Source organism: Artemia sp. Qi Xiang Cuo, chromosome 19 (genome assembly GCF_049724085.1).
Source record: "Artemia sp. Qi Xiang Cuo chromosome 19, ASM4972408v1, whole genome shotgun sequence".
NCBI lineage: Eukaryota > Metazoa > Arthropoda > Branchiopoda > Anostraca > Artemiidae > Artemia > Artemia sp. Qi Xiang Cuo.
Genome location: NC_142812.1, coordinates 60,968,264 through 60,986,913, shown reverse-complemented (window position 1 = coordinate 60,986,913; position 18,650 = coordinate 60,968,264). Strand labels below are relative to the sequence as shown.

At 34.8% G+C, this 18,650-nt stretch overlaps 1 protein-coding gene across 1 annotated transcript in view; it reads left to right on the top strand.

The window, feature by feature from the left end:
• The window catches only part of GLS (glutaminase), a 163,255-nt gene that overhangs the window by 121,546 nt on the left and 23,059 nt on the right, over nt 1-18,650 (top strand). The window contains exon 9 of the mRNA XM_089105393.1: nt 3,137-3,258. Coding sequence (XP_088961519.1) covers nt 3,137-3,258 — 122 coding nt within the window. The remainder of the gene's footprint in view (nt 1-3,136; nt 3,259-18,650) is intronic.

Below are 18,650 nucleotides of genomic sequence, written 5' to 3'. Positions count from 1 at the left end.
TTCTGGGAATCGATAGAGACGGGGACCCATAGCGTGCAAAATTCGGCAGAAAATAATATTTAGATAGAAGTAGCAGTTGGAAATCAGAATTGTTTTTTGGGGGGAGAGAGGGTGATTTGAGATGGGTTGTTAAATGTAAAGGAATAGTAAAGGCATTTCCGAAGTAATGTTTGACCCTGGTGGTGAGGAGGATGAAACTCAGTGCTCCTTCCCAAAGGCGTGAATTGAGGACTTTTTCCTATAAGACTTTTTTCCCGGAGAACCTTTTTTTCATTTTGCAAAAATGTTATAATTGGGTATGATATTCAAAAAAAACAAGCATGGAAAGGCAAAGGCTTGAAAGTTTTAGTGACTTTTTAAGTCTAAGATGTCCCAAGAAAAACTAAAAAAAATTGGTGAATAAGTTGGTCAAGTGAGAATAGCCAAAACTTTTTGTCTGCAAATTGTTGGATAAAGTTTTGTCTCCAAATTCTTCAAATGTTTTGTCAAGAAATATTAACAGTCCTGAATTCTCTATTTAAAAAAGTTTTTAAATATTGCGCTTTATTATTCTTCAGTTTTTTTCCAACTATGATTTGATTTTTTAAATAAATTTTCTAACAATTTTAGTTAACAGTTTTTGTTTGAACGGCGGAAAAAGGTCTTATTTTACTGGCTTGACGACCAGTGTTTTACCTTATATGTGCTGTGTTTTATTTTGTTGACTAAAGTAATAATTTTTTAGAAAAAAAATCCGAAGTCTACCTTTAAATTTTTCATATTATTTTGATTAATACTAATGTATCTAGGCGATATTTTATTTTCAAAAGAAAATATGTTTTATTTTGGAAGAATTAAAAGGTTCTTTGTTATTTATCTTCCTTTTAAGTATTCGTTTGCTGTCAAGGGTGGGCTACTAACATGCACTTAAAGCATGCATTATTGGGGAATTCTATCTGGTTTAATCAGACAGCCAGCTTTTTTGGCATCAGACAGCTTTTTTGGGGGAACGATATGAATCTAGAAACTGTAAATATATGATTTTTTAATGTAACCTTACGGAATTATCCTTCTGTTTGCCACTGTTTTTCTATATCTTTTGATGTGTTTCTTTAAATTCTCTTAGAAGATGATCTTTGGTATATTCAAAACAGCTTATTTTTAATGATGTGAAGAAGTATACATGAAGAGTAGAAAAGAAAGCAAGTTCATAGAATATTTTATAAAAGCCTAAAACGCTTGAAATTGTAACAGAGGGGCTCATTTATTGAGAAAAAACGGCACTAGACTTTACAGTCCAAACCATTGGTGCTCATCTTTGTTTCATGGTCCTTCAGCCAGGAAGTGCAATGGGGGACTGGGGGCAATTTCAAGAAGTTGGAAAACTGGTTTTTGAATTGTCAAAAGAATTTGGTTCAAGCTGAATCAAAGTGAAGCCTCTATGAGTCAAAGTGTTACGGCTTCGCCCTGTGAAGCCGTAAACGTACACTTGAAACGCTGTTAGCTAAAGCACATTTGTTCTTATGATATTTCTATAATTGTATGATTTCTAACTCCATGATTACGACTGGGGTTGGCTATTATAAAATTGTCGCTTACGGACAAATATTTAGTTGCATATATTATAATTGCTTATAACGGTTATAATTGTTGAGCTCTTTACTAATTATGTTCAGTTTCATTTTAGAACATTGTTTTTTATACCTTACTGTAAAAATCATCTCCACCCCCCCCCCCGAATAAAAGGTACTGAAATTTGCAACTCACTCGCCCCCCCCCCCAGCCGTGAAACAAAACAGGGTAAACTTACCCTAATTACGCATGAATTTCATCGCTATTCGATTAAACCTGCTGAATGTATAATGATGAAAAGTATTCGCTTAGATTCAGGCCTTATTTATTCGCTGTGTAAAGTCCCACAGTAGCTGTCAGAGTTGAAGATCATTCATTGGCTTAGAGTTACGGATATTATTTACATTTTATCATATTGTACTATTTGATACGGAAATGCATGTCTGCACATCAAAACCTACTTATATAAGGATATATATATATATATATATATATATATATATATATATATATATATATATATATATATATATATATATATATATATATATATATATATATATATATATATATATATATATATATATCTATATATATATATATATATATATATATATATATATATATATATATATATATATATATATATATATACGTGTTTGTGTACTTAAGGTTTATGTTCCTTCTGAAACACGATGTTTTGCGACAAGGCTACAGCTGCAGCTTAATACGATAGGACATAATAGTCATATCATTGTTCTCAGTAGTGTTATATCTATTCAGTCACCGAGTCAGAATTGCCAAGACCTTTTCTTATTGAACGAATGTTTCGAAAATTTCAGAAAACTTTCATATTTTCATGTGCTTCTGACGTATTTTCTACGTATATTTTGTTCTTAAAAATGGTAAGCAAATTTAAAAATGTGATTCGGTGAATGGGTAAAGCTGAATCTCAGGTTTTGAGTATTGGTATGATAAAATAATAAAATGTAATAAAATAATAATAAAAAAATTTGCAATATAAAATTATAATATAAAATATAATTTAAAAATTTTTATTATAAAATTTATATTCAGTATAATAAAATGGTAAGCAAATTTAAAAGTCTGATTCGATGGATAAGTAAAGCTGAATATCAGTTATTGAGTAATAGCAAAATTGTCATTTAACACTGAAACATTCAAATCACAAGACTAACAAAAAATAGATGTATTAAAAACTTGCATACGGAACAAAAACCTTAATACAAGATTCGTAGCATCATTAATAATGCTTATAATAATTTGTTTATTTTGTACTGGTAAGGGGGGGGGGGATTGAAAAAAATTACTCTTAATTTCCATTATCAAAAGGAGAAAATCAATTTAAAGTTATTGCTAGAAAAAAAATTTGAAATTAATGTGTTTTCCCTTTGGATAGCGTTGTTACTGTTACAATTAGCGTAACCGTCTCAGTGGAACTCATTTCTACGGAGTTTTATAAAATCAAATATAAATTTATAAAGTGTAAATTTAAAAATAAATTTTATTTTATTCACATAGCGGATGAGAATATTATGAAAATATTTTATATAATATTTTGTAGAAAGACCGCATAACCCAATGGTCAATGCTGGAGCTATAATTGTTTGCAGTTTACTGATGGAACTTATCGAAAAGGAAATGTCATTAGCAGAAAAATTCGATTACGTAAACGCCTACTTTAAGGTCAGTTTAGATATCTCTCAAATTGCTCTTCTCTACTTCTTGTCTTTTTCGTTTCCTTTTCGGTTTCCTTCATTTTTCTTACCTTTTTCGTTTTATTTTTTGAGTTGCTTATAGTGTATTTCCTTTAGCTACGTTCTCACAGAAAGCCTTCTTTTTTGTCGTAAAATAATTCACCAAATCGATTTTTTTTTTTTTTTTTTTTTAGACTCCACCTTTTTAGCTAGCCTTTTGCCGAACATCTATGCTATTTTTTGATAAAAATCAGTCGGAAATGGAAATTGCTTCTAGAAGAATTTATTTCATTATCGAATTTTATTTTAAAATTTTATTAAAATAACCATTGGCTCTACAAAATGTCAGATGTTTTCATCCAGCAGAACGTTTGCTGAAGAAAATATTCCATCTTAACCAGCCTCTCAAGTCATAGAGAACCTCTGAATACATTATCGCATATTCTGTTTATTGAATAAAAACTTCCATTTTATCATATCCTAAAAATTCCCGACAGGTTTCGGATTTTTCTTTTCAAATTTTGTCAACCGTGTGCAAACTTTTATTCTAGTCTCAAAACAGAGTTAAAATGAATTTTCTGACTTTTCTAAGACAAAATCGTATCAACGCAAGAAAACATTTCCTAGAAGATAGTTCTGGTCGTGCAAATTTTTCCTCAAATAATGACAAACTTGCATTTCTGTGAAAACTTAGCTCCCGTTTTAATAGGTACACGCCTAATTTTATTTCTAATTTATTCCTTAATTCGCAGAACGCCCTCATAATCCGCTGATTAATTCTGGAGCTCTGGTTACTACAAGTTTGATACTAAGCTTATTAGAAGAATATCCGTCTTTGGCGGATAAATATCAATTTATCAACGACTTCCTTCAGGTATAAAAAAATCAAAATATTTAAGAATGTTTGCTTTTAAAGCTGCAATTATTGCACTGTTATCCATAAGTTTTAAGGTTTCGTCAACACAGTCTTTTTACAATAAATCATTAGCCCTATCCCATTACGATTTTTGCGCCGCCGTACTGCTGAGCGTTTATGTGTAAAGCTTTGGCAAAATTAAATTGCTTCTACATAAACATTAAGGTTTTAAATATGAAAACACATCATTCAATTTTTTTTTTTTTTTTTTTTTTTTTGATCTCGTCTCCTCTCCTCTCAGTAGCACTTAAATTTAAAACCTTCATCATGTCAATTATTCCTTAAACTTCAGCAGTTGTTTAAACAGATTTGATTCTGGAAATTCTACAACCAATAAACGATTACCAAGCATCTGCCCAGCCCTTTTCCGTGGTACCCTTCCGTTTATGGTATCTCTTCCACGGTGTGTGCCAAAATTAGGATATTAACCAAAAATATATACTGTTCTTTTGCTCCAATATCCTTGGGTTTAATCTTAAATCCTCTTCCTTCAAATTACTCACTAATGCCCTCCCATTCGAAGACTTTAGCTTTATATCATTTTACACCACAATACACTTAACAGTTTGACAAACATTTTCTTCCATTTATTAAACTTTTAATTCAATCATTTTCTCACAATCCTTTCTAGCTACTTTCTCCCTCATTATTTCACCATACTGTTCACTCTAGTGTAGACTTTAGTGTCTTCTTTTTCCAAACATGTCACACATTTGATACCGCACGTACGAATCATTCCTGGCAATATACGTCATAACCTTAATTCAGTTTCCATAAGCTCATCGTGATTTGTAGATCGGAAACAATTGCCATTGCGCGTGCGTGAAGGCGGAGTATGAATCTTGTGTGGTTTTAAATCTGTGTCAAATATTTATAAAGAAGAGTATACCCTTTGTCGATACTGTATATTCTGTCTACTGTGATACCGTTTACCTAATGCCTAGAACTATCTCCTAGATTATCAAAAAGCATTTGACACTGGAGTGGAGCTAATGAATCTAAGGTGGAGCTAATTTGGAGCTCCAGGCTGAGAATACTTTTAATAACAATGAAGAAACGGTTTGAAACTAGGGGGAGGCACGCACGCACGATTTTTTTTTTTTGGGGGGGGGGGCAGTAATAAAAGAAGAATATCTTACAGTTTGTATGCTGCGTCCGGTAGTCGCAGATTCGAGTTGGTATAAATAAATGAAATCAGAAGATGAAATATCCCTTTGATAAAGATTCTTAGTGCTAAGAATATGAGTTTGGTCCGCAAATATACCTCTCGATTACCTTTTACCTTTCCGGCTGCTAAGCTTATGAGCTTGATAGACGAAAGTAGGTGTCAGAATTGAGGGAGGCCTTATTTCCTCAGAAATTAAAGGAAGTGGAGCTGATACATCCGGGGTTCTTGGAGTCTCAGGTGGCATTAATAATTAACCTGCCCCACGATCTCGCAGTTTTGAATGCGTATATTTTAATTATTTTATTAATGAAATCATTAAAATAATTAAAATAAATTTCCAAGTATGGAATCATTCTCCATTGGATTTTTCCTTTTAAACCGGGTGTCAATTATTTCTCTCCTTTTAATTTTTGTATCTCTTTTAGCCTGAAAACTTAAAAAAAAACTTGTTTATGCTGACCAATGGTCTGCGTAGCGCAGATACCGATCTCCAGATTTTCTATCTTTGGCCAGGAGTGCAATGCATGGTTAAGGGCAAATCATCTGACGGCTCCTGTGTTTTCCCCCAGAATTCTTCAGGTACCCATTTAGAGTTGGGTCGACTCTTTCTGAGCTTACAGAGTAATACCACTGATACCCGTTTCAATCCAAATAATTAGCAACACCAGGACTCGAACCCCTGTCGTCTAGGATTTCAAGTCTAGGGCACTGACCACTCGGCTAGAACGGCTGATCCTTTGGGGTTGCCCATCCGTCAGGGGTTAATTAAAAATTAACCCTTTTTAATTTGGTGTGTAAATTTTGTTCGATATTAATCGTTTACTGTTATTCAAAATTTGCAAATTTATATTTACTTGATAGTTTTTTCCAGGTTTTTCTATACCCCTTTTCCAGGTTTTTCCATACCCCTTTTCCAGGTTTTTCCATGTCCCTTTTTTCAGGTTTTTCCATACCCCGGATAAAATTCCGGATAGAAGATGTCTTAAAATGGCCTACATCTCCCGAAAACTGCTTTAACCATGCAGTATAGTGATGCTCTGGTGAATAAAGAAAAATAGCGGATATATTTATTACCAGGCTGCTGGTAATAACTAAGCTCAGATGTGCCAAATAACTAAAATAATATAACTACTGCGATAATTATCTAGGAAAATTAACACTAGGAAACAGGTCTTTATTATACCCAATAAAGATCAATTTTCCCCTGACATTAATTAAACAGCGTAATTAAATGGATAGCAGTGCAAAAATTAGGAAACGTATTATTGACGGTATTACTAACAATTTCTGCTTTGCTTTTTTAACCCTAACAACCTTTGATTTTTAAATAGAATGCTCCATGGGTATAAATTGTAGTTACCCGATAATGTAGTTGGTCAGTAGTACGGAATCAAACAGATTAGTAAACTACTTCAAATCTGTACCCCCTCCCTTCAAAATATTTTGATTTTTACACAATATTGCATCCTATAATCTCCCAGTCTTCAATGAAATTTGCATTTTTTTATTTTTTTTTGAGTTGTGTCCCCCTCTCTCCGAAACAAGCCGATGCCTATCTGTCTGATTGTAGGGTCACTGTAGAAGCTTCACTACACAGCTAGGCTATGGTAAAAAAAGAAGGTAAAAAAAATGGTAAGTTGAGAATGGTAAGTGACTTGTATACAATTGCTCCTATAATATCTTACGTTTTTTATTGATTACGTTTCTTATACGTTTTTTTTTTACTCACTACAAAGTAGAATTGTTGTAAGTAGAGAAGAAAGAAGTGCCAACCCCCCCCCCCCCCGTATATACATTTTATATTTTATTAACAAAAATTAGCTTAAATTATCCTAGATTAAAAACAAATTATATCTTCACAGAATGAAAAAAAAAATTGTTAGCCCCTCCCGTATATTTTTGGGAATTAATGTCCCTGGTTGGAAAATAGAAATGCCTATGAATTGGAAAGGAAATTTCTGCTCTTGCGTAAAAATGCCAGTTCGTGGTAACGAACTGTAAGTAAGGAGCTACACGGCTCAATAATAACCGGAACTTTAATAACAATAGATACTTCACAAGAATAGAAATTGTATTCTGATTCAATATATATTTTCATTAAGTTTAATGTTGCCCGTCAAAAGCTACGAGCCTGAGAAAATTTGCCCAATTTTTCAAAAAGGAGCACCCCCCCCCCCAAGATGGCCAGCAATCTTAATAAAAATAACACCATCAGGTTCAGTTTATCTGAGAACCCTACTGTAAAGGTTTCAAGCTCCTATATAGAAAGATATAGGAGTTTTCTGTTTTTTTGGCCAGAAAACCGATCACGGATGCGTGTTTTTTTTTTTGGGGGGGGGGGTGCTAATTTGATTGGAAATCAAAAGTTGTAGTACCCTTTTTCAGTGACCAAAAATATTAGAGGGCAGATACCCCCTCCCATGCGCCTTTTTCTCCAAAGTCATCTGATCAAAATTTTAAGATTGCTTTTTGAAACAACATAGTTGAAAGGTCCAATAACTATGGGGATGACATGACTCCCTACAGTCCCAGGGGAAAGGGCTGTAAGCTGTGTAATCTGCCCTTTGTTCACATGTAGTATTTGTTATTTGGAAATTTATTGATTTTTTTTTGGGGGGGGGTATCTTCTGAGGGGTGAATTTTCTATTGTTACCCATGAAACGCTACGAACCTGAGAAAATTAGCCTGATTTTAGAAAAAGGGTTAAAACACCCCCTAAAAGTCTAAGAACCTTAATGAAAATCGCACCATCAGATTCGACTTATCAGAGAGTCTAAATGTCGAGGTTTCAAGCTCCTATCTGCAAAGACGTGGAATGTATACACACATATTTCGGGGAGGGAAGATTTTGTGCTTGGGGTGGGTTTCCATGGGAATAAATTTCCATGTGGAGGAAAATTTTTGGGGGTTAACTGTACAGTGAAAATTTTACACTGGGGGGGGGGATTTGACAGAATTCCTATGCGCAATTCTTTTCATTTGTCTCACTTTCTCTTCGCCTACTCAATTTTTCATGTGGACATGTTCAGGGAGCATTGTCCGGGGGGAATTTCTAGCTTGTTTGGATTTCCGCGAACTAGTTTCTGCGGAATGGGGGGATTACCTGAGTGATTAGAAGAACGATAAGAACTGGAAGTCTTTTTCAAATGAAAGTATGCAAAGGAAAATTTTTCGGCTTAATCTTCTGTAAGAAATTTATGGAGGGGGGATTCTCCGGTAGGAAATTACTAGGGGGAGGGGTGTGCATTTTACTTAGGGAACTTTCCATGGAGGAGTTTCACATGAGGGGAGGGAATTTGTCACAGAGTGTGGGCCAGATTCACCGATATTATTTGAAAAACGATCAGAAATTGAATAACTTTTTTATAACTTTGACGGTCTGTCTCAATTTTTCAATAACGACCCCTGAAACACAAGGCCTGTTTAATTAGAATAGGAAGCTTTTTCAAAAGTGCTAAAAACTTCATCGTGAAGAACAAGGTATTCAGGAGGGGGGCAAACTCTTCTGAATACAGAATTATTTATGTTCGTTTCGAGTTTTAATGTCGCTCCTTACTTTCAGTTGCAAAAAACTTCTTTTTTTTTTAATTACTTGAGAGACATCCTTTCGGTTATCGTCATGCTAGATTCTCCCTGTTACCTTACTATTTTAATTTTAAAAAAAATTATTTGATTACATTCATCATTACTCTGTCTAGTGGATTTTTGCATGGGCTTTCAATTCAATTCATGTGCTTTTTTTCTTTTATTTTCTTTTTATCACTCCTTTCACTAAGCATGGCTTAAAATCCTGCTCATATCAGAATTGCTGCTCATCAATGCTCAAAATCCTGCTTAAAATCCTGCTCATCAGAATTTGGTTTAGAAACCGCTAGTACTAGAAAAGCTGAGCCAAGCGAAATTGAAAGAATTTTTTTTTTATTCTTAAACAATTTTTGCACAATTTTGCTTAAGTTTGCCTGTCTTGTGTAAAGGGTCAAATTGGATAAAACTTTGATGAAATTGAAAGCTCTCAAAAAAATCCTTAAAAGCCATCAAAATTTATTAATGAAGCTACGGTGAATGTAAGGAAGAAAGAATTTTGCTATTTTAGTTACAAGGGAATTCAATCTCAGGATAATCGGCCTTTCTGCTCGTTTAAGTGTTTCAATTATATTCATAACATAAACCTTTAGAAAGGATTTTAGTTATATTCACTTTTACGTTCTAATGTTTGACAGCACTAGACAGCAAGCTTTCAAAAAGTAAGGGGGCCAAAATTATAGGTTCCTTTCAGGTGAAAGGGAGACATCACTGTTACCCATGCGAAAAAGACATTATTCTTATTTCTCAAGATGGAGGCTGGGGCTCAAAACTTTCGGTTCACGATCATTTTGACCTTGGTGATGCTAACGGCTTTCCTTTTCCATCTGCCATCCTTTTCCAGGGACTAAAGCTCCCTTTAAAAATTCCTAAAACTTGTTTCCGCGATAAACTTTTACTATGAAGAATATTTTTAGAATGTTGTAAACAGAGATAAAGTTACAGGAAATTATATAGAAAAGAATGAACAAGTTTTTTGACAAGTTGGAAGTGAAGGAAGGTTTATTTTGCAAGGAAGGGTTAGAAATCGTGACAAAAGGATAAGAAAATAATAAGGCCTCGGGTACTGATTGTGTGGTAAATGTTTTTGATTGTGTGTGTAAAGTTTTTGTAAGTATGGTGGCTGTGAAATTAGACGTAAATTACTGAGGATTATGAATGTGATTTTCGGAAAAGGGGAAGCAGCTAGCGGTTTTAGGAAAATTCTAATTAAACCCTTCTATAAGAAAGGTGATAAGAGTGAGTGTGGTAATTGTAGAGCATTAGATTGGTTTCTGTAGAAAGCAAATTACTTATTATGATGATACTTTTCGGACTTACAGATGTTGTGGATAATTTCAAAATTTCAAATTAATTTATTTAGCATAAAAAAATACAAACAAATTTACAGCAGCCATCTACAAAAACCCGAAGGTTTGTTTACGATGGCTGCAAATCCATTATTATAAAGCTCTACATCCACATAAAAACTATCTCTTTACGGGGAAAAATCAGCACTTGAACTAAATCAACATAAAGAACATATCCTACTCTAAAAGGATTACACTCTAGAAATCGCAAGTGAGAAATATCACATATCATCCTTAAAACATACACACAAAAAAAAAGAGAAAAAAAAGAAGAAAAGAGATACATCTAACAAAATCAATAAGTATCAACTAGGCTATAGAGCCGACTCTATGCGCTTTGGCTGAGTAATTTCACGAAAATGCGACCATTATCTGTCCAAAGAATTTTCATATCAAACATTAATCAAATTCAAAAATCTAATCATTCAGATTATAACCCAAAAGGTAACGCTTCAATCTACTCTTGAGCTGGCTTACATTATCAGCATGTCTAATAACATCCGGGAGGGAATTCCACACCCCCAGTCCCGCAAAACGAGGCAGAAACGCAGCACGTTGAGTATTCCGGAGCTCCGATGCAAGGTCATTCGCATTTCTAGTCTCATAACAGTGATAAGATGAGTTAGCTTTAAAAAATTTCCCAAAATACCTCCGGTGAACACTTATTCAAACATTGATAAATAAAAATTGCTAACTGGTAATCCCGTAACTGATAAATATTTAAAATTTTCAAACTTGTAAAGCAATTCAACGTGCTATTTTCAAACTGAATGTAATTACCTAAAATACGAACTATTTTATTCTGTAAAATTTGGACTTTTCTAAAACTTGAAATAAAACTACTAGTCCATAGCATGCAACCATATGATAAATAAGGGCTAACAATAGAATGATAAAGTAAAAGTAAAATATTGGACTGTAGTTGATTTTTCAGTCTTCTTATCACACCCAACCCTCTTGAAATCTTAACTGCCACAAGATCTCAATGTGAATTCCAATTTAAATTAAAATCAAGACTAAAGCCCAAGTATTTAACACTATTTACATGCTTTAAAAATTCACCGTTAAAAACAAATTTATTATCTAAAACACATGAAACTCGATTTCTACAAAATGTCACGAAATTTGTTTTTGAAATATTCACTACCAAATAACTAGAATTTGTAAAATTTATCAATTCAGCGAGGGCCTTATTTGTCTTCTCAATTAACTGGTTCAGACAAGTAGCTGTAATCGTAAACACCGTGTCATCAGCAAAAGACGTTATAAGTGCATCTGATATATAAAAACGCATGGTATCAACGTAAATTAGATAAAGAAGTGGGCCAAGCACTGAACCCTGAGACACACGAGAATTAACGATAAAATTTTTTGAAATAAAATTTTTAATAGAGACTCGAATAATAAGCTGTTTAAGATAAGATTCAAACCATTTCACAATAACCCCTTGGATCCCTAAACGGCTTAGCCTATTTAATAAAATTTTATGAACCACAGTGTCAAAAGCATTTCTAAAGTCTATAAATATTGTAAGTAACAGTATACTTTTTCGAGATCACAATTAATGAAATCTATTAGGTCTTGGGCTGCATGTACTGCAGAGGGTTTTCTCCTTAATAAAAAAAGAGTATTTAGCTGAAAAACGTAATCAGTAATATGGTTATAAAGCTTCCAAATCATAACTTTTTCATGAAGCTTAGCAAATAGTGGCAAAATTGAAATCGGCCTCCAATTATACGGATCAGTCTTTGAACACCCTTTGTGAAGCGGAATAACTTTAGCCTCTTTCAGACGAGTAGGAAATTCACCTTTCTTCAAAGAAAGGTTAATCAAATAAACAATACAAGGCAACAAATATACCATAACATGCTTGAACGCTTTCAGATTAATTCCATCATTCCCTGGAGAACTTGATTTTACCAATCCTATTATCTGTTTTAGTTCTTCAACGTTCGTTTCACCTGCAGACATTTCCAATCCAACTCCCCTTTCATCACTAAACATCTCATTAATTTCACTATTTTCATCGTATGGATTCTCACTTGTTGATTCACCAATCTTAGAAAAATATTCACTAAAGAAATTAGCCACCTCTTCATTTCCCTTAACAAATTTACCATCAAAGATCAGACTAGCAGGAATCTCGGTCTCTTTCTTCTTATTTACGATTTCGTTTATAATATTCCAAGTCGTGTTAGTATTTCCTTTGTTTTACTTAAATTTATCTCCATAATATTAGCGGATGCATGACCGCCTTATCCGATTTACTTTATTACGGATTTGTCTAAATTCAGTTAGATCTTGACTATGGTTACTATTTAAGTAACTCAAATACAATGCATTTCTCCTTCTAATTAAGTCAAGTAGCTCCATAGTTACCCAAGGTTTTCGGGGTTCCTTTTTCCTCACCTTTATGCTCTTTACTGGGCAAGTTCTCTCAAATATTGGCTGCGATATGTCCATGAACTTATCGAATGCCGCAGAAGCACTTTCAGATTCTTCATAAACTGGTTTCCATGACACGATACTTAGTTCCTCTCTAAACTTCTGTAGGTTCTCTTTTTTTAGTTGCCTTCTTTTAACCTTTGTCCTGTTCTGCTTTATCGCATATTGATATGAAGTCACAGCTACTATAGGAAAGTGATCGGAAGCCTCACTTACTATAACGTCAGCAGAACAGCCATGTAATACCCGGGATTGCACGAAAATATTGTCAATAAGTGTAGCTGACTGTTATGTAACACGAGTCGGAATCACGAGATAAAAATCATAACTGGAGAAAAGATTTCAAAAATCTAAATTATTATTACATAAACTTAGAAGATCAAAATTAAAATCCCCCATGCAAATGAACTCCAGATTACTCAATTCTACTGCATCCATTAAACTACTAAAACCATTTTCAAACTCCTCCCAAACTGTACTCGGCGGCTTATAAACCTCAGTAATCAATATATTCTTTCCACCAACTTCCAGCTCAAGAGTAGGAGATTCCACCTTACCTTCTATCCAAACTGATAGGTCTTGCCTTGTTTTAGCAACAAAATGGTCCATAACCCAAAATGCCAAACCTCCAAGTCCCATTCTCTCACTATTCCTTACAATAAGCCTGTATCCTGAAAAATTATATAACGAAAGAACATGCTCAGAAGTTAAAAAAGTTTCACAAAGGCCAATTACATCAAATTTACTATTCACATTATCAATTAACTGGAGAATTTCATAATACGTTGAAGTTACATGGCAATTCCAATGACAGAGGCAGAGGATACGTCGACCAAATTTTCACTCTTAGATTAATAATTTAGATGCCCCTGATTCATAAGACCCCTTTAGTCCTCAGTTTTATAAATTATGATCTGACGTTTGATCCAGCCGATAGAAGAGCTTTAGCAAAGATCCTATCCACAGTTTATATAATTATCCAGTATGATCTTTCCCTATCTCACCCATTATAAAAACCTGGACCGAGGTGCGAGTGCTCCAGAGAACGTTTTTGCAGATATAAACATAAGCGGCATTAGATTTTTTCACGGGTAGACAAAGAATAATCACCTACGGAACAAGTACTGACAAAACCACTTGGCCGGCTCAACCAATAAGTGGACAATAAGTGCAGAAATAAGTGGGAGGAGCTTTTTGTTCGCACCGAGAATCAAGAGCCAGAAATCATCTACGGTAAACTTACTGGTATATTATATAAACTGTGATCCTATCCTTGTATGGTACATCAGGTAAATACATTAAAGTGATTATGATATGTACGAGAAAAACATTGCTTTGGTTAAGGTTGGGAATGAGGTTAGTAGCTGGTTTCGTATTAAATCAGGAGCTCCTATGCTCATTTAATTAAATCATTTTGATTGACTTGGTCCTAGGGAAAACGGCAAAGGCTATGGGAGAGAATGACATCAAACGAGAAGGTAAAACTCTCTTAAACTTGTAAAAGAACTGATGATTTGAGTGGCCTAGATGAAAATTTTAGCAAAATTTTGAGGGTTCAGGGTACAAGTATAAGTTTGAAAATTAACACTGAGAAAAATAAGTTGCTTAGACTATAAATGAGTGAAGGTGAAGAGGTAAGTAACGAGAAGAACGATCAGGTGGATAGCTTCACTCACGTGGAATTTTTATTATGAGTAAAGATGGTGGATACAGTGAAGATGCTAAAAGTAGAATAGCCTAGGACCAGGGTGTTTTTTCACAGTTGAAAAAAGCTCGGAAGAATAGGAAGATAAGTCTCCTAACCAAGAATAGAATAATGGAAGCTACACTGATGACAGTGGTCAAGAATGGGTCTTGAATATGGGCGCTTCAGAATACAGAGGGGGACTTTTTAGATATTTTCAAAAGTAATGGTTTTGGGTACCTTTTCGAATGACCGCATTTCAAATAGTAAGCTGTTCGAACGTTGGTTTTCTATCCCGCCTTCTAAGGATATAATGAGGGAAGGGTTGAAATGGCTCAGACGCGTTCTCTAGATGAAGGATGCGAGATCGCCAAAAACTTTTCTTTTCGGTCATGCATCTAGGACCAAACGAAACGCAGGCTGTTGCCAAGTGGAGTGGGAAGAATAGGAAGATAAGTCTCCTAACCAAGAATAGAATAATGGAAGCTACACTGATGACAGTGGTCAAGAATGGGTCTTAAACATGGGCGCTTCAGAATACAGAGGGGGACTTTTTAGATATTTTCAAAAGTAATGGTCTTGGGTACCTTTTTAGAAAGGACTAAAAGAAAATTGAAAATTAATTTAAAGAAGAAAAAAACAATCAAAAATGCAGGTTTTTAAGGCCAAACGACAATACTGAAAAAAAAAAACACAAAATGAATATTTCGAAAGGACAGCGGCCTCTCTTCTTCAGCGTGAAAAAAAAAATTATTTAAAGAAAATGCCAAAAAAAGACAAAAAAAACAAAAGCAAACACGGAACGTCAATGGGAAAAAAACAATGAAAAAAACAAAATTAAAAGATAAATAAAATTCAATAAAAGCCAAAAATTTTTGTTCGCGCTGAAGAAGAGAGGCGGTTGTCCTTTCGAAATATTTACTTTGTGTGTTTTTTGTAGTATTTTCGTTTGGCTTTAAAAACGCCATTTTTGATAATTTTTTTTCTTCTTTATATTATGGCAGGTCAATGTGGTTTAAGAAACTATCTTAAATTGGAACTTCTTGGAGGGTTTAAAGAAGGAAACCATGAATAGGTACGGACGGAGGAGGAAGTTTTGCAGCAGTGTTGGCCCCAGGTGGCTTCATGTTGCATTGACGTATTAGTAGTAGTATTGGTAGAAATGATAATAAACCTATATATCACTCCTGAAGCGAATACTTTGTTCTCTAGACAGGTTTCCAATCTTTTTGAACTTTCGTTTACAATGTGCTGTGGTTTGTTCTTTACTAGATTGCAGTAGTACTTCAACCTTGATGAGCGTAAAACTTAAGAGTTAGTTCAGAGTTTTGGGAACAACGCATGGGATTTCCTATAGGGAGAATGTACACACGTATCCGAACTGCAAATACTGGCAAAACATTCAAACATCAGAAGTCATGACTGAAGATACAGACTTGGAAGTTGCTTTTTTAGCTTGTCTATTGCTTATCTTCGTATAGATTTTTAGATAGATCTATTTTCCATATATCAGTAAAACAATTACATAACAATCTACAAATCCCCCCAAAGGCTCCATGGCCTATGGGGTGCTATCATGCAAAAGTTAATAATTCTGTACAAAGCCAATCAAATTGGGTATTTTATGATGCCTTACATTCGACATGTTTTTCAAATTTCAAAAATACCGCCACAAATTCCCAATCACTTCAGCTCTCGGTACGGAAAAGCTAGAAAAAAAACAAACCATACTCCGAACGGGAATTACGAAACTCCATATTGAAGTTCCCATAGGGAGAATGGGAACTCCCAAACGTCTGAACTAACTCTAAAAGGGAAAAATTAAAGGCTTAGTTTTGTGACGTGACCATGCGTTGGATAGAACATTTCTAATGGGAGATTCGGAAATTTATTTGCTGTAGTATTTTTCGGGGAAATTTTTTGTTTGGCTCTAATTCTCTTTAAATTAAGCCATCTCTGTCATACCTTCTTTCGGCAAAGTTTGCCAAATGAAAGGGAAACGGGTAATGAACAGTGTTGCCAACGCTTTGAAATAAACTGTACCAGTTTTCCGATTAAAATTATACCGCAAGAAAGTAATTTGTATCATGGGGACAGCAGGTTAAAAATTTGCCATTACAATAAAAAAAATTTCAATGAACTAAAACTTGGGACAGATATTTGAGTCAAAAAGGAGCGAGTAAAAACTAAGTGTATCGGGAAATCTGATTGTACCAAAAAATTTCCAATTGTACGGCACTGTGCCAGGTCGTCTAAATTGTACCGAAAATGGTAAAATTGTACCGCGTTGGCAACGCTGGTAATGAATCTAGTATACCTGGCTGTGGTGGGTGGGGCTTAGTTTGGTCATATGTTTCTACGTTGCTTGTCCTTCTTCAGGAAAAAAAACGGCAAATAAGGATTTACGGAACCAGTAAAAAACAAACTAGAGATTAGTCTTATATTCGTAGGAAGAGAGAACGACAAATTATGTTTAATCCCTTGTCAGGTGTCCCTTCCAGAGGCTTAATATTTACTGATCCAAACCGAGGTCAAATGCTAATGAAATAAAGGACTATGATATATAGCTATGTGATGTGAAATACAAATTACAACTCCTAGTCGAGGACGGTAATAGTAGCAATAGACGCACAGTAATATTTTCCTCGGTTCAGTCAATTATCGCCTTTTCTCATCGATCGACATTTGACCGAACTGGTTTATGTAGATAGTGGCTTTGGTATTTACAAGAGTAAATACCACCTCTCCGGTGGTAACACCTCTCTGGTTTTTAAAGGCCACCTCTTCGAGAAAAAATTACTATAAAATATGTTTACAATCTACCTTTTTGTATCTTTGACTCCCCCTCCAGCCCTAGGGTATGACCAAGGTATATCTATGCAAAGTTATCAATTAGGGGTAAGCGCAAGGAACATTTGTCCCCTATTTTTTGCCCTCCAAATTTGGTCAAGACGAACTTTACTGTTGGCAGCTGATGGGTCTCCACAGCGGAAAAAAAACAATACTGGCTGGGGATGTAAGGGCAAGAATTTCGTCTGCAGCCCAAATTAGAAAAGAATACTTATCAAATGTGTGTCTCCAGAAGTCTGTTCAAAGCCTAAACGATTGGCCTTTTCAATATTGGTTTCACATTGGCGGAGTCACGATGATTTGTAAACGACCCATAAGAGTGTGAACCATATTTATGATTAGTGAATTGTGCTAAGCTGACTAACTAAGTTTGACCATCTTGTACACTTGCGTTAAGTAGCTCGTGTTATGGATTGACAATGTGGAACCGTTTACAGCAAAAGAAAAAGAGCAAAAATGTGCTTTTTTTTCGGTGAATTGTAAAATTTCTTTATTTTTGCTTAGGGCCTGTTAAATTACTGAAGCTGAATGAGTTTGACCTTCTTACAAGAACAAGCCCGGGCGCTTAGCAAGCATCGAAAATATATATTAAAAAAAAATCGAAGAACAACAATTATTATCAACTCCGACTCGTAAAAGTCTGAATATGGTGAAAATGCCTTAAGTACTACTTTATTACTTCAAGAACTTAGCTTAAATTACTACTACTACTGCTAATACTAAGAACTCACTACAACACCAACCCCCCTGAGGCCAGCACAGCTACGCACGCTCCTTCACAACCCCGATCAATTCAAAGCCTACGTCTTTACAATTTCCTTACAACCTCCTCCCATGCCATACGGGGACGACCTTTTTTTTCGTTTGGCCCTAGTGGGTTGACCAACAAGGTCGATCTTTGGCAATCTATCATAATTCATCCGCAGAACGTGTCCTAGCCATCTCAAACTTTCTTTCACTATAGCCCTAGAAAGCGTGAAAGTAACACTATTTTTGTAGAGCTTACTGTTTGAAATAATTTAAGTCTGACCGGTACGAGAAAGAATCCGTGGACAATTTCTGTGGAAACATCTAACAAATTCTCCTCCTTCTTTCGGAGTGCCTACGTCTCAGAACTGTACACTGTACTTGGCCACTATCACCGATGTACAACATAATAATTTCACATAGATCGGATAAGGATTATAGATATTCTTCTGTCATTTTTCCCTTTTACTCTCTTCTTTCAAATGTTATGGATCAGTTAAAAACAAAGAGACAAAACCGTGCTACCGCGTCCGGGGTACCCGACGGAAGGCAAGATATAATAGCGAATGATAATGAGAATGATAATGATAATGTTACTGCCTACGGGGTAGCCGACGATCTGACGACTTCAGACAAAGAT